General features: G+C 40.6%; 1 protein-coding gene across 1 annotated transcript in view; it reads left to right on the top strand.

The window, feature by feature from the left end:
• Positions 1-3,183: 3,183 nt before the first annotated feature.
• Positions 3,184-16,915, top strand: part of LOC106571810 (solute carrier family 22 member 16) — a 63,531-nt gene continuing 49,799 nt past the window's right edge. The window contains exons 1-2 of the mRNA XM_014145277.2: positions 3,184-3,371; positions 7,840-8,322. Coding sequence (XP_014000752.1) covers positions 3,235-3,371; positions 7,840-8,322 — 620 coding nt within the window. The 5' untranslated portion in view covers positions 3,184-3,234. The remainder of the gene's footprint in view (positions 3,372-7,839; positions 8,323-16,915) is intronic.

Genomic DNA, 16,915 nt, shown 5'->3' with positions numbered 1-16,915 from the left:
AGTATAAAAAAAATACATAAACAAATTATTTGAACATTGTTATTTGGCCTTACTGCTATCAGTGTCACATCTGCTCCTGCCACACCCCCTAGTGGTCATCCGGTGTCTGCTTGACCTGCAGCCATTTCCCCCAGTATACACTCTCTCTCTCCCCCTCCCTTTCTGTTTGTGTGTGATTGTGTGGTTGTAGACAGGTGTGGTTGTAGACAGGTGTGCTGGGGTCAGAGCAGATCCCTATCAGCTGCAACTCGTTCCATTATCAAGACCCCTACAAATACTCAGTTCTGCCACTTCCACTCTGCCAGATCGTAATCTCTGCTCAGTCAGTTTATGCTTCTAGCCATTATTATTATTCAAGATCCTGTTACCCTACTTTACCTGTTTCCCTGCTTGACGCTGTTTATCCTCTCACTGCAGTTTTGCCGCCCTGACTCTGTCTCCTGTTCCACATCTCACCACCCTGCTACCCTGTTCTGGACTCACCACACCACCACTCCCTTGGATTCCCCTCCGGACCTGTTTACCCTGTTCAAACCCAGCACACTCCAACTTCAGCCTCCACATCTGGTTTCCTACAACTCATCCAAGCTTCCCCGGATCTGCACTCCATATCTCCCTGTGTTACAATAAATACCTTGGTTCATTCATCTGTTTCCTCGTCTGAATCTGCTCTTGGGGGCCCCTGTGCTAGACACTCTATGGTACATGTCCTCTTGCTCAGTGGTGCACCGGGGCCTCCCACTCTTTCTATTCTTGTTAGAGCCAGTTTGCTCTGTTCTGTGAAGGGAGTAGTACACAGCATTGTACGAGATCTTAATTTCTCAGAACAATAATAGACTGACGAGTTTCAGAAGAAAGGTCTTTGTTTCTGGCCATTTTGAGCCTGTAATCGAACCCACAAATGCTGATGCTCCAGATACTCAACTAGTCTAAAGAAGGCCAGTTTTATTGCTTCTTTATTCAGAACAAAAGTTTCCAGCTGTGCTAACATAATTGCAAAAGTGTTTTCTAATGATCAATCAGCCTTTTAAAACGATAAACTTGGATTAGCTAACCCAACGTTGGAACACAGGAGTGATGGTTGCTGATAATGGACCTCTGTACGCCTATGTAGATATTCCATTAAAAATCTGCCGTTTCCAGCTACAATAGTCATTTACAACATTAACAATGCCTACACTGCATGCATTTCTGATCAATTTGATGTTAATTTAATGGACAAAATCTGCTTTTCTTTTGAAAAACAAGGACATTTCAATGTGAACCCAAACTATTGAACGGTAGTGTACATAGCCACTTAGAAACTCAGTGTAGGCTACAGTACTGAAAACCATTGAATTCAACAATCATGTCTCTGTCGCTAACAAATACAGTCATGGGTGATAACTTTAATTCACTCAAAAGGCAAAGCACTATATGCAAATAAAGTAGAATAAATTCTCAATTTGAATTGTATGTTCAATCATCCTAAAATTCAGTCCGTGAATATACAATTCAACTTGAGAATGTATGTTGGTTCAGCTATAGGCTCAAATGTTGAGCAAACTCACAATCCTATTGCAGCTGGTTGACTTACTATTGTACGTTAACTCAACATATTTTTTTACAGTGCTTTTATGCCTCTATAACAAGGCTCAAAATCTATCCTTCCTAAAAAATAAGAGCACAGGTTGTGAGATCAAAGGTTGAGAGACTGAATGCGGAAACCCGCAATTGGAAGAGGTCTCAGTATAGGAAGTAGAAGCTAGCAGATGAACAGGAAGTTGGAAGTATGTCAGCAAGAAGAACTTGTTAACTGTATGCTGCAAACCAATTTCCTGTCTTGGACAATAACAATACTACTAGAACTACTACTGCTTATTTTAGTACTCCTACTAGTAATACTACTTCTAATATTACTGCTACTTTAACTGTTGAGTGTTGAGTCTGAAACATACTTGGCCGCTCATGTACAGTAGATAGACATAACTTAGATCATCAAATGATATTTCAGCCATTTCCAGCATAAAGCAGTAGCACAGTAGGCTATAGTCCATATGTGTACCAGCCTGGATATTAGGAGGGGGGCATGCAGAGATATTTACATTTTAAATTCATATGGAGTCCAAATAACTGCCTCAGCGCTTCAAGTGTTAAGTGCATATTCGAAAGGCTACACTACACAGTCTACAGATTTTGTGTAATTCTACCATTCGATTGGTCCTTTTCTGTCCTATTCTTTAGCAGCAGGTGGTCAGTCAGTCAGTCCAAGTTTAGTTTCACTCTTAACACAAACAAAGGGTACCTGTTGTAGCCAACCAGGGCAGGGTGGAGAGATTCAGTAAGTCAATAGAACAACCCGTTCCTCTGCTCTTCCCCAGCTGCCCTATGCCAGATAGAGTCAACAGAGGCAGCTCTGCCTAACAATCATTCATTAATATGAGCTATGGATTCTTTTATAACATATTATAGTCAGAAACTGCCACAAACATGCAGCAGACACGCACATGCAAGCACAGTACACACACACCCGAACACACATATGATTTTCTAGTCACTTTTACCCCTACCTACGTGTACATACTACCGCAATCAGCTCAACTACCTCGTACCCCCAGCACATTGACTTGGTACCATTTACTATAGCCTCATTATTGTTATTTTATTGTGCTACTTTTTATTTTATAATGTTTTACTTTTTAACTCTGCATTTTTGGGAAAGGGCTCATAAGTAAGCATTTCATGGTAAAGTCTACACCTCTTGTATTCGGCACGTCACAAACACAATTTCATTGATTGACACACACATAGGACCGCCAGTGAATCGGCAAGTTTGTCTGTGTCAGGCACAAGAAGCATAAAACACAAACCTGGAAAAAGCGCTGGTTAGCAACTATGAATGATTTAATGTAGTAGGATAATTAATTTAGTGAATGTGATGTCTATCATCAAAGAAAACAGAAGGCCACTGTATTATTTTGGAGTGCTAGAATGATGAATCAATGGGTCTCCGAAACAAGTGAATTGATGAGTTGTTAGGCCTAAGTGCTTATCCGACTGATCAAAGGACAACATCATGGCTAGGCCAAATGTGTAACGTTTATCCATATAGCAGTGATATAAAAAATAAAAAAAATATCCTGGAGAAAAAAATAACAAACAATCCCAGCCTACGGGGCTGTCAAATTCACCCTTGGCAACACTCTTGACCATAGTAGCGAAAAAAATGTTTCCTGTTAGCCGCACTGAGTGGAAATGTCGCCTATTCGCGCGCCCCTCCTACTCGGTATTCCAGTGAAAGCCAACATTTACAAATTGTCAGTGGCGAGTCAGACCTGTCAACGAGTTATGAGCGTGGAGCGTATATTCGATGAGTTTGGACACTTCAAAAGGTAGGTTACCCGGAACAATACATGTTTATTGCATTGAATCAGTATATCCCTGCTATTACAAACTGTAAGACTATGTCCTTTTCACTCGACCACCCTCCATGTGAATATGATGACCGTATACCGTTTTTTAAATAGCTCTATGGGGATTATGGTTATATTTATGGTTAGCTTACATAGTAGCCCTAAATATGGCAGCCCTTAAAGTAGATGTTTCTTTCTCTCTGCAAACAAAATACAGCAGCTTTCTTCCTTCTTCAAGTTGGTATGAACTTGCTTTTAGAGACACGGATGTGTAGTGCATTGCATCATTGACGCGTTAAAATTGTATAAACATTCTCTTAGAATATATATTTTTTTCATTCTCACTATGCAACCATAACACTTAATGTACACCTACTCTATAGTTAATGTTTGGATTTTTTGCATATGAAGAATATTTTTTTTGTTAGGCTACTTTATAAGAACGCATGTATCAATTATGTTGGATAGTAACGGTTTCATTCCTTTGATGCACATTAAGACTTTTCTGTAATTTCAACAAGAAAACACTGTAGAATGCGTGGTAAAATAAATTAAATGTGTTTTACAGAATTATTGCTGTATATTGCATGGAATTATGGGTAAAATGCAGAAAAATATTGTTATTAACTGAAATTGAAAGCCTCCTGTAAAAATGACTTTAACGTACTGTATTGCTTTACAGTAATAGCTTATGCCTACTGTAGATGAAAATGTTCAGTTCCAGGCACCAACATCATGCCGGGTGAAACGCATGAAGCAGACTATTTTAGTAAATATCTTCTTCAAAAGGCACTTGCACATCTGAGCTATCTTTGTTGCAGGTGCATGGCAACAATTAAACAAGATGAGAAAAAAGAAGAAACCCTCACACTGCTCTTGCTAGTATCACTGCTCTTTGTTAAGCTTTACGTATCGGCTACCTAAAGCGTAATAAAATATACCTAAAGCTTAATAAAGAGCATTGACACTAGCAAGAGCAGTGTCAGATATCTTCTTGAAAGGGCAGTGAAATGGAAGAATACTTTCAGCAGCTGCTGACTTCTCTCTATTGGATGCTCTCTGGCCCGTTGTGTGTTTAAGCGCCCATGAACCCCCTTACCCCAAATAGGTTTGTCCCTATCATAGATCTAGGATTGTACCCAATCCCAATTTTAACTCAAATCTCCATCTTTCTCTTTGTCTCTCTCTCCCAACACCCACCCCACACACACAGGCACACAATATGTCTTGAAACCGTGTTGTAATGATGCTCTTCTTTGTTTTTAGAGTATTATACAATAAAACTAACAGCTATGTACCTTATAAATTATTTACAGTAGATTGCCGTAAATTGCAACGCACTCTGGGTGATTTCAGAGTAACTGGTCAATTATACCATACATTCCAGTAAAATGTTGGTTTAACAGTACATTACTGTAAATAAGTACTGTATTTCAAATGGTACTATAATTACATCCCCCAGAATACAGTACACTACTGTATTTTTGGAGCACCAAAAACCTTTTGACCACTAGTGGGTGTATGGTATTGCTGTTTCTGGCTCATTAACACATTTTGTGTCGTGCCTTGTAAGAGGCTACATTTGTTGCACCGGTGAGTGAGAGTGCTGTACCAATTTAACTGATATGTGGTAGGAAGATTTTATTAAAGCTGCAATATGTAACTTTTGGGAGACCTGACCAAATTCACATTGAAATGGTAGTTATAGATCTGTCATTCTTATTGAAAGCAAGTCTAAGAAGCGGTAGATCTGTTCTATGTGTGCTATTGCTATGCTTCCCGTTTTTATGTTTAGTTTTTGTTTACTTTCAGTTTTGTACACCAGCTTCAAATAGCTGAAAATACAATATTTTTGATTATGGAAAATATATTTCACAGTGGTTTAGATGGTTGTCACAAGATTCGTAGTGGAGAGAAGACCAAGGCGCAGCGGGAATGTGGATACTCATGTTTATTGATAAAAAAAACAAGTAAAGTATCCACTGGAAAACCAAAAAAAAACAATACTCGCAACAGTGTGGCAGGCTAAAACAAACACAGTGCACACAAACACAGTGCACACAAACAACTACCCACAATCCCAAAGAAAAACACACCCTTCTATATAGGACTCCCAATCAAAGGCAACTCAACACACCTGCCTTCAATTGGGAGTCCCATCCCCAACACAAACCCTTAACATACAAACAACCTGTCACATCCTGACCACAACTGATACAATACCTCCCTCTGCTGGTCAGGACGTGACAATGGTACAATAATTCTCTACACTATACTTGCTTGTTTTGTCACATAAACTAAACTTAGGTGAACTAATAGAATTTTGGCAACCAGGAAATGGCTGAGCGATTTCTGCATAGTGTATCTTTAAGGTCACTAAATGTACAGGTTATATTAAAGACCAAATATTCATATAATATATATATACATATACAGTTGAAGTCGGAAGTTTACATACACCTTAGCCAAATACATTTAAACTCCGTTTTTCACCATTTCTGACACTTAATCCTGGTAAAAATTCCCTGTGTCTTAGGTCAGTTAGGATCACCACTTTATTTTAAGAATGTGAAATGTCAGAATAATAGTAGAGAGAATTATATATTTCAGCTTTTAATCCTTTCATCACATTCCCAGTGGGTCAGAAGTTTACATTCACTCAATTAGTATTTGGTAGCATTGCCTTTAAATTGTTTAATTGGGCCAAACTTTTTGGGTAGCCTTCCACAAGCTACCCACAATAAGTTGGGTGAATTTTGTCCCATTCCTCCTGACATATCTGGTGTGACTGAGTAAGGTTTGTAGGCCTCCTTGCTCGCACACGCTTTTCAGTTCTGCCCGCACATTTCCTATAGGATTGAGGTCAGGGCTTTGTGATGGCCACTCCAATACCTTGACTTTGTTGTCCTTAAGCCATTTTGCCACAACTTTTGCTTGGGGTCATTGTCCATTTGGAAGACCCATTTGCAACCAAGCTTTAACTTCCTGACTGACGTCTTGAGATGTTGCTTCAATATATGCACATAATTTTCCTACCTCATGATGCCATCTATTTTGTGAAGTGCATCAGTCCCTCCTGCAGCAAAGCACCCCCACAACAAGATGCTGCCATCCCCGTGCTTCACGGTTTGGATGGTGTTATTCGGCTTGCAAGCCTCCCTTTTTCTCCTCCAAACATAACAATGGTCATTATGGCCAAACAGTTCTGTTTTTGTTTTATCAGACCAGAGGACATTTCTCCAAAAAAGTACGATCTTTGTCCCCATGTGCAGTTGCAAACCGTAGTCTGGCTTTTTTATGGTTGTTTTGGAGCAGTGGCTTCTTTCTTGCTGAACGGCCTTTCAGGTTATGTCGATATAGGACTCGTTTTACTGTGGATATAGATATTTTTGTACCTGTTTCCTCCAGCATCTTCACACGGTCATTTGCTGTTGTTCTGGGATTGACAGCAAAGGACCTTGTGAAGATGCTGGAGGAAACAGTTACAAAATATCTATATCTGCAGTAAAACGAGTCCTATATCGACATAACCTGAAAGGCCGCTCAGCAAGGAAGAAGCCACTGCTCCAAAACCGCCATAAAAAAAGCCAGAATACGGTTTACAAAATAGATGGCATCATGAGGTAGCGCCTATTGACCATAGTATGTTCTGGCCAGGGGAGTTTTGTTACGAGCCTCTGAGTGTTAAAACACTTTGCTTGCGTGAAAACATAAGGAACATATCTCTTATGTCAGGGAGAAATAACAATGTAGGGGTTTTGCACAGATCCATACACTGTGTGCCTCCAGTTGACAAACTACACATTTACATTTTACATTTTAGTCATTTAGCAGACGCTCTTATCCAGAGCGACTTAAAGTAGTGAATGCATACATTTCATTAAAAAAAAAAATCCCGTACTGGTCCTACATTTCCTCCCCAGTTACGCTTATACACAGGTGTTCGGAGCATGCTAGATAGCTAATTAGCACAGGTGGCTGCCTATGTCCTCTATCTGTCTTCTGTAAACAAGCACTGTAACATGGAGATATGGCCCGTGTGGGAACACTAAACCAAACTCTATAAAGGAAAGTAGTAAATGTACCTTTTTTTAAATTAAGTGTATATTTGATTTGATAAAAAAAAAATATTTGAACAATTCTTTCTCGCTGATATGAAAGATAAAGGTATATAAGCATATGTTTCGAAAGTGATGATTATTGACATTTATAAACGTTAAAACAGCCTCGGAATTGTAGTTCACACTTGTAGTACACAAGCTATGCCCTGAAAACCCTTCTTAGGGTTAAGCATCCCTAATGTAAAGCTAAATTACAGTATTTAACTGGCAACTGTGCTGCCAGTATAATGCTGTACATTTACAGGGCAAAGTTTTACAATGCAACTTATCCTTTTATTGAACCCCTAGATTCTACTCTCCCTCTCATCCTTCTCTCTGCCTCCTAGGTTCCAGGCATGTCTGTACTTTGCTGCTGTCTTCCAGGCCATAGCCTGCGGAATCCACTACCTGGCCTCCGTGTTCCTCGTGGAGAGGCCAAACTTTGTCTGTGCTCCGCCAGGTAACATCACTGACGTCCTGTATGGGAACCACACTGGTGCTTCCCTGGAGGAGGTGCTACCATTCTTCAAACCGGCGAACGGGCCCATGGTGGTCCGAACGGCTGTGGGCCAACAGTGGGAGCTTAGCACCTGCCAGCGCGCTCAGCGGATGAACCCCACAGACTTTACCTACGAGCAGGTCGTCAACAGGACGACGGAAAAGTGTGACGAGAACTACCATTACGTGTACGACCACAGTGAGGTGTATCAGAGCATCGTGACGGACTGGGACCTGGTGTGTGACAGGGAATGGCTGGCCAAGCTGTGTCAGCCCACGTTTATGATGGGGGTGCTGGTCGGAGCACTGGTGTTCGGGGACATCGCTGATAGGTAAGAGTAGCTCTCCCCACATACTTAATCCCAAATATGGGGATCATGTCTGTCCCCTGCGGTGTCCCTGTGCCCTGGAGAACCTTGATAACTGGAAGGGTGTCGATGACAAAACATGGACGTCATCATCAGTGGTGTAGAGCAATTTGTTTTATGTGAGGGAGAGGAGAAGAAATACGTAAATTACATCATAATTTCCTCAATCAAAGTTTGTACCGACGGACGTGGCCAATTGCATAGCCTATCATTATAACATATACATACCAATTGCAACGTCTGCCTATGCCCACACATATTGTCTCAAGACAAATGTACATTTTTAATACCCTCAAACACCAAGTTAGGATAGGATACCAAATTTCAAAATAGGCCATCATCACTGTCAATCGTGAATGATAATTCTTCACGTTTTACCGGTGAAATGTCCAAATTGCATTTCCGTACCAATCATTTGATTGATCTCAGTAGTTTCATGGGAATATGGATTTTTTTAATTACTGTTTCGTGAGAGAATTAGAGAAGATGGTGTTAACAGACTATTAGCGTTTCTTGTATTTTGTTTCAATCAACGCATATATCCAGCCTAGTGGCACACTCTGTTGAGTCTATTCAGCTTCAGCTAGACATCCTAAAATCTCATTAGAAATGAGTAGGTGTTTTTGGTGTAACAGTAATGTAATTGGCCTACTCTGCTATGGTATTATATTTGAATCTGTTATGTAAATGCGAATTAATCATTATGTGATCTTGCGAGACATTGATTCTGCTTTGATTTAACTTTACTAAATGAGCACCATTGTGAGAAGTGATCATCTTCTATTTATAATAATAATAATAATAAGTGATGAATAGGACTACTGGGCGTAGGCAACAGATCTTAATGACATGTCATTTTAAACAATTGACGCACCCTTCGTGGTACTGAAAGGACAGCGCCAGGGTCATGCAACGATGTTAAAGAAGTTGAACCAACTTTTGGAACTGAAGGATAGCTGGAGGAACAAGTTCAGGAACAAACAATAATAATTTGCAGTAGGCCTATAGCCAAATAGGCCTACAACTACGTGGCATAGCAATTTGTAGGCTATAGCCTAATGTAAATACTGTCACACCCTGATCTGTTTCACCTGTCTTTGTGCTTGTCTCCACCCCCTCCAGGTGTCTCCCATCTTCTCCATTATCTCCAGTGTATTTATACCTGTGCTCTCTGTTTGTCTGTTGACAGTTTGTTTTGTTCGTCAAGCCTACCAGCAGTTTTCCCCTTGCTCCTGTCTGTTTCTAGTTTTCCAAGTTTTGACCATTCTGCCTGCCCTGACCCTAAGCCTAAGCCTGCCTGCCGTTCTGTACCTTGTCATACCACACTAGATTATTGAACTCTGCCTGTCCTGACCCTGAGAGTGCCTGTTGTTCTGTACCTTTTGGACTCTGATCAGGATTACTGACCTCCTCTTGCCCTTAACCTGTTGTTTTGCCGGCCTCCTGTTCTAGTAATAAACTTTGACACTGTCGTGAACTTCCCTAAACGTGATAAATACAAATACATACAGCTTAAAGTGAAACTTCACCGCTAGACACTATTTGGGGTGGTTTTCCAGTCTCCCTAATCATTATGAGTGATGAGAAAGTGTTTCAAACATTTTTATGCCCAATAGCTGTGTTTTTTTCATTGGTTGATTGAGCCTGCTGTTCAAAACATTTATGGAGTCATGTTTTGTAGCAATTATTGTGGCCTTTGTGTTTCGCCGATTGCACGATCATGCGAGTAGATATAGTTGTCCTTGTTCAGCAGAGCCATTGGACTTGTCTCAACGTTATTCCTATCTGCCAGAACATTGCAGGATATCTACACTGAACAAAAATATAAAACGCAACATGTAAAGTGTTTCATGCGTTAAATAAAAGTTCCCAGAAATTGTCCATATGCACTAAAAAGCTAATTTCTCTCAAATAATTTGGTGCACAAATTTGTTTACGTCCCTGTTAGTGAGCAGGTGTGGCATATCAAGAAGATGATTAAACAGCATCATAATTACACAGTTGCACCTTGTGCTGGGATCAATAAAAGGCCACTCTAAAATGTGCAGTTTTGTCACAAACACAATGACACAGATGTCTCAAGTTTTGATGAAGCATGCAATTGGCATGCTGACTGTAGGAATGTCCACCAGAGCTGTTGCCAGATAATTCAATGTTCCTTCTCTACCATAAGCCGTCTCCAACATCATTTTAGAGAATTTGACAGTACGTCCAACCAGCCTCACAACCCCAAACCATGTGTAACCACACCAGCCCAGGACCTCCACATCTGTCTTCTTCACCTGTGAGATGGTCTGAGACAGCTGATGAAATTGTAGGTTTGCACAACCAAATAATTTCTGCACAAACTATCAGAAAACGTCTTAGGGAAGCTCATCTGCATGCTCATCGTTCTCACCAGGCTCTTGACCTGACTGCAGTTCGGTGTACCTACTTCAGCGGGCAAATGCTCACCTTCGATGGACACTGGCACGCTGGAGAAGTGTGCTCTTCACAGATGAATTGCAGTTTCAACTGTACTGGGCAGATGGCAGACAGTGTGTGTGGCGTCGTGTGGGTGAGCGGTTTGCTGATTTCAACGTTGTGAACAGAGTGCCCCATAGTGGCGGTTGGGTTATGGTATGGGCAGGCATAAGCTACGGACAACGAACAAAATTGTATTTTATCGATGGCAATATGAAACACAGAAATAAACACAGAAATACCATGTCAAGATCCTGAGGCCCATTGCCATGGCATTCATCTGCCACAATCACCTCATGTTTCAGCATGGAAATGCACGGCTCCATGTTGCAAGGATCTGTACGCAGTTCCTGGAAGCTGAAAATGTCCCCGTTCTTCCATGGCCTGCGTACTCACCAGACAGTCACCCATTGAGCATGCTTTGGATCCTCTGGATCGATGTGTACGACAGCGTGTTCCAATATCCAGCAACTTCACACAGCTATTGAAGAGGAGTGGAACAACATTCCACAACTCTATGCGAAGATTCTGACTGGTTTTCTGACCAACTCCCCTACCTTTTTTTAAAGGTCTCTGTGACCAACAGATTTATATCTGTATTCCCAGTTATGTGAAATCCATAGATTAGGTCATAAGGAATTTATTTAAATTGACAGATTTCCTCATTGGAACTGTAACTCCATAAAATCTTTGAAATTGTTGCATGTTGCATTTATATTTTTGTTCAGTGTAGGTTGACTCATTTTCTCTGGCTTTGTAAAGACAACAGCCTAATGGGAGCCATACTTCCTTGTTCCCACCCTCAAAGGCTTTTCAAAACGGGGCCGTACTAGTTTACACGTTAACAGGAGCTATAGTACCGTGCACTGTCTATAGATAAATGAATAGCCACAATGGCTGCTTCTGATGATTCCTCTTTCCAAGAAGAGCTCACACATCCACAGGGCGGTCCTCCACCTCATGAATTAGCTATGAATTCTGGATATTGTGATTTGTTTACAACCAAGCAATGTAGCTGGCCCGTTTCTACCAGTGAGATGCAGAAATACTTGTATTTGCGTGTAGTGAGGAAATTCAACATTTTTGTGACACATACAGTATGATATGTTAATAACATATTACTGGACATACAGTGGTTTGCGAAAGTATTCACCCCCTTGGCATTTTTCCTATTTTGTTGCCTTACAACCTGGAATTAAAATAGACTTTTGGGGGGGTTGTATCATTTGATTTACACAACATGCCTACCACTTTGAAGATGCAAAATATTTTATATTGTGAAACAAACAAGAAATAAGAAAAGAAACAGACAACTTGAGCGTGCATAACTATTCACCCCCCCAAAGGCAGTACTTTGTAGAGCCACCTTTTGCAGCAATTACAGCTGCAAGTCTCTTGAGGTATGTCTCTATAAGCTTGGCACATCTAGCCACTGGAATATTTGCCCATTCTTCAATGCAAAACTGCTCCAGCTCCTTCATGTTGGATGGGTTCCGCTGGTGTACAGCAATCTTTAAGTCATACCACAGATTCTCAGTTGGATTGAGGTCTGGGCTTTGACTAGGCCATTCCAAGACATTTACATGTTTCCCCTTAAACCACTTGAGTGTTGCTTTAGCAGTATGCTTAGGTTCATTGTCTTGCTGGAAGGTGAACCTCCTCCCAGTCTCAAATCTCTGGAAGACTGAAACAGGTTTCCCTCAAGAATTTCCCGGTATTTCGCACCATCCATCATTCCTTCCATTCTGACCAGTTTCCCAGTCCCTGCTGATGAAAAACATCCCCACAGCATGATGCTTCCACCACCATGCTTCACTGTGGGGATGGTATTCTCGGGGTGATGAGAGGTGTTTGGTTTGCGCCAGACATAGCGTTTTCCTTGATGGTCAGAAAGCACAATTTTAGTCTCATCTGACCAGAGTACTTTTTTTCCATATGTTTGGGGAGTCTCCCACATGTGGAGTGTACGGCTTAAAGTGGTCCTATGGACAGATACTCCAATCTCCACCTTGGAGCTTTTTTTACAATTATTGTGAAACAAGTGTTTATTGGCCTTGATTGTTTTTACAATTATTGTGAAACAAGTGTTTATTGGCCTTGATTGTTTAATTCTAACATTATATGTAATACAAATCTCCAAACCTATTTTATCTTTGGTCTCTTTGTTGCCTCTCTGATTAATGCCCTCCTTGCCTGGTCCATGAGTTTTGGTGGGCGGCCCTCTCTTGGCAGGTTTGTTGTGGTGCCATATTCTTAGCATTTTTTAATAATAGATTTAATGGTGCTCTGACCTGTCCCTGACCTGTTTGGAGAGCTCCTTGGTCTTCATGGTGCCACTTGCTTGGTGGTGCCTCTTGCTTAGTGGTGTTGCAGACTCTGGGGCCTTTCAGAACAGGTGTATATTCAAGGCAATTTCAAGGAAACATTCAAGGCAATTTAGCTAGCTTGCTTGCTGTTGCTAGCTGATTTGTCCTGGGATATGAACATTGGGTTGTTATTTTACCTGAAATGCATCTGTGGATTAATTGTCCTTTACTCTGACAATTAATCCACAGATAAAAGGGTAAACCTTGTTAGTTTCTAGTAATCTCCCCTCCTTCAGTCTTCTTCTTTGGATTTTATATTGCGCTTGGCAACCAACTTTAAGGTACATTACCACCACCAACTGGTCTGGAGTGTGGACCTCAGTTCATCTTTCAATCACCCACGAGGGTATATGCTACTAAAAGCCACTGAGGAGATGGGAGAAGTGGGACTTGCAGCGCGTCAAGCATCAAAAATAGAACCAAGTTCTATTTTAGAGCAAAGTTCTATTTTAGCACCTGGCTTCGCAGACACTCTTTGACGCGCGTGTGCAGTTTGGATGAAATTATTGAATAACATTTATTTTGCAACGCTCGAGCACGTAACGCAAACAGTGTGGTCAGCATGTAAGATACAACGGTCGGTCACTTGGTCGGACGGTCTGTGTAATGCAGAAGAAGGGTACGCTATCAGTGGCGTAGTGTAGTTTCGCGGGCCCCCCATGAGGTCTGTGCAAAGCCCCCCCTTTTGCCATGGGGCAGAGAGAAAAGTGTGTAGTTTTATAGCTAATCTCATGCTATTTTATACATTTTGCTTTGAAGCAGAGAGAAAATGTTGCTGTTTTTTAGCTATATATTTGTCTTAATATTGACACAATTTGAAATATATATCTTGATAGATCAAAGTATCAGCTGTCACACCATGTAAAGGAACAACCTAATTTTGTAAAAAAAAAAACATAATAAATGCAACTAACTGGATTTATGTAAACTCTGTCAGACACCATAAAAGGCATTTCATTTTTACAATTATTGTGAAACAAGTGTTTATTGGACTTGATTGTTTAATTCTAACATTATATGTAATACAAATCTCCAAACCTATTTTGTTTTGTTTTATAGCACTATTAAATGCTCCAGGGCTAATTTCGTTAGCATTTTTACGTTTTTCTAGATTTAGAACATAAAACAACATTTATAAAGCAAACATTATCCATTAGGTCTAGCACAGCAAATACTTCAATTATTTAAGCATACAGTGCCTTCGGAAAGTATTCAAATCCCTTGACCTTTTCCACATTTTGTTACTTTACAGCCTTATTCTAAAATGGATTAAATAAATACTTTCCTCAGAAATCTACACACAATACCCCATAATGACAAAGCGAAAACCATTTTTTAGAAATGTTTAGAAATGTATGAATTAATAAAAAAACGTATAAGTATTCAGACCCTTTGCTATGAGACTTGAAATTGAGCTCAGATGCATCCTGTTTCCATTGATTATCCTTGAGATGGTTCTACAACTTGATTGGAGTCCACCTGTGGTAAATTCTATTGATTGGACATTATTTGGAAAGGCACACACAAGTCGATATAAGGTCACACAGAAGACAGTGAATCTCAGAGCAAAAAACAAGTCATGAGGTCGAAGGAATTGTCTGTTAAACTCCAAGACAGGATTGTGTTGAGGCACAGATCTGGGGAAGGGTGCCAAAACATTTCTGCAGCATTGAAGGTCCCCAAGAACACAGTGGCCTCCATCATTCTTAAATGGAAGAAGTTTGGAACCAAGCCATCAGTTACATAGTTGACAAGCCACTGACAGAGTTGATAATAGATACTCAAAACAGACATATTTTTGCCTCTAAATATAAAAGTTCAATAGAAACACTTATAAAATATAGACAATTATTCATTTGAAAATCCCTAATAAAAACATAACCATGCAATCAGATCTTTCAGTGCTCTGACAGTTGATGTTTTATGGAGTTTACAAAACTTGCATTTTTCTTCTTTATTCAAATGATATACACAGTAGCAATTCAGTTTTTCTTCAGTTGCTTCAGGACTCTAAAACCTAACATACTTGAACAAAAATTAATATTCTATTTATCAGGCAGATAGTTGACAGTTTATGGTTGTGACCATGGTGATTCCAATATTGTTTGTTTAAATCTATCAAAAGTAGAGAACTTGACAGACCATGAGGAATGTTGTTGCATTACATGTAATGAGGATATGAATAAGGGGTCCTTATGGTATACCTGACTCTGCTCATTCCTGATTCATTTAGGATTTTAGACAAATCTGATGGAATCAACCAAATTACCGGACATCTTTTAGGAATCAACATTTTGAGAGAAATATTATTTTAAGTCACAGAGGCCTATTGCAAGAAACTACATACAATAATTTTTCACGACCCTGCCAAGCAGCACTGCTTCTTCTAACTGCTCGATTAACCAGGAAGCCAGCCGCACCAATGTGTTGGAGGAAACACTGTACAACTGGTAATCGAAGTCAGTGTGCATGCGTCCGGCCCACCACAAGGAGTCGCTAGAGCGCGATAGGACAAGGACAGCCCAACCGGCCAAACCCTCCCCTAACCCGGACGATGCTGGGCCAATTGTGCACCGGCTGAAATTAACAATATTGAAAGTACTTCGAAAATTCCCAAAACAAATGTTTTCCCTCATAAAATTCCCTTAAATGTACATTTTAAGCTCAAATAATGCAACAAAATCCATTAATTTCAACTATAAACAAACTTTCCCTGCCAGACAAGAAGCATAGAGATGTAGTGAGCGGTGATGAGTGAGGGGAAGAGGGATACAGGGATGGGATGGAGGTCTGGTGCAAGCCACAAATCCTACAATCTAATCTAGATGCCCTCAATCTCACAAATTATCATGGAACCTACCAGGTACAACTCTAAATATGTAAACACGGGCACCCTCATAGATATCATCCTGACCAACCTGCCCTCTAAATACACCTCTGCTGTCTTCAACCAGGATCTCAGCGACCACTGCCTCATTGCTTGCATCCGAAATGGGTCCACGGTCAAACGACCACACCTCATCACTGTCAAACGCTCCCTAAAACACTTCAACGAGCAGGCCTTTATAATCGACCTGGCCCAGGTATCCTGGAAGGATATTGACATCATTCCGTCAGTAGAGGATGCCTGATTATTCTTTAAAAGTGCTTTCCTCACCATCTTAAATAAACATGTCCCATTCAAAAAATGTAGAACTAAGAACAGATATAGCCCTTGGTTCACTCCAGACTTGACTGCCTTTCACCAGCACAAAAACATCCTGTGGCATACTGCTTTAGAATCGAATAGCCCCCGCGATATGCAACTTTTCAGGGAAGTTAGGAACCAATATACACAGGCAGTTAGGAAATCAAAGGCTAGCATTTTCAAACAAATGTGCATCCTGTAGCACAAACTCCAAAAAGTTCTCGGACACTGTAAAGTCCATGGAGAATAAGAGCACCTCCTCCCAGCTGCCCACTGCACTGAGGCTAGGAAACACTGCCACCACCAATAAATCCACGATAATCGAGAATTTCAATAAGCATTTTTCTAAGGCTGGCCATGCTTTCACCTGGCTACCCCTACCCCGGTCAACAGCTCTGCATCCCCCACAGCAACTTGCCCAAGCCTCCCCCATTTCTCCTTCACACAAATCCAGATAGCTGATGTTCTGAAAGCGCTGCAAAATCTGAACCCCTACAAATCAGCTGGCCTAGACAATCTGGACCCTCTTTCTTAAATTATC

Source organism: Salmo salar, chromosome ssa15, assembly GCF_905237065.1.
Source record: "Salmo salar chromosome ssa15, Ssal_v3.1, whole genome shotgun sequence".
Taxonomy (NCBI): domain Eukaryota; kingdom Metazoa; phylum Chordata; class Actinopteri; order Salmoniformes; family Salmonidae; genus Salmo; species Salmo salar.
Note: the sequence above shows the minus strand (reverse complement) of the source record. Positions and strands in the feature narration are given on the sequence as shown.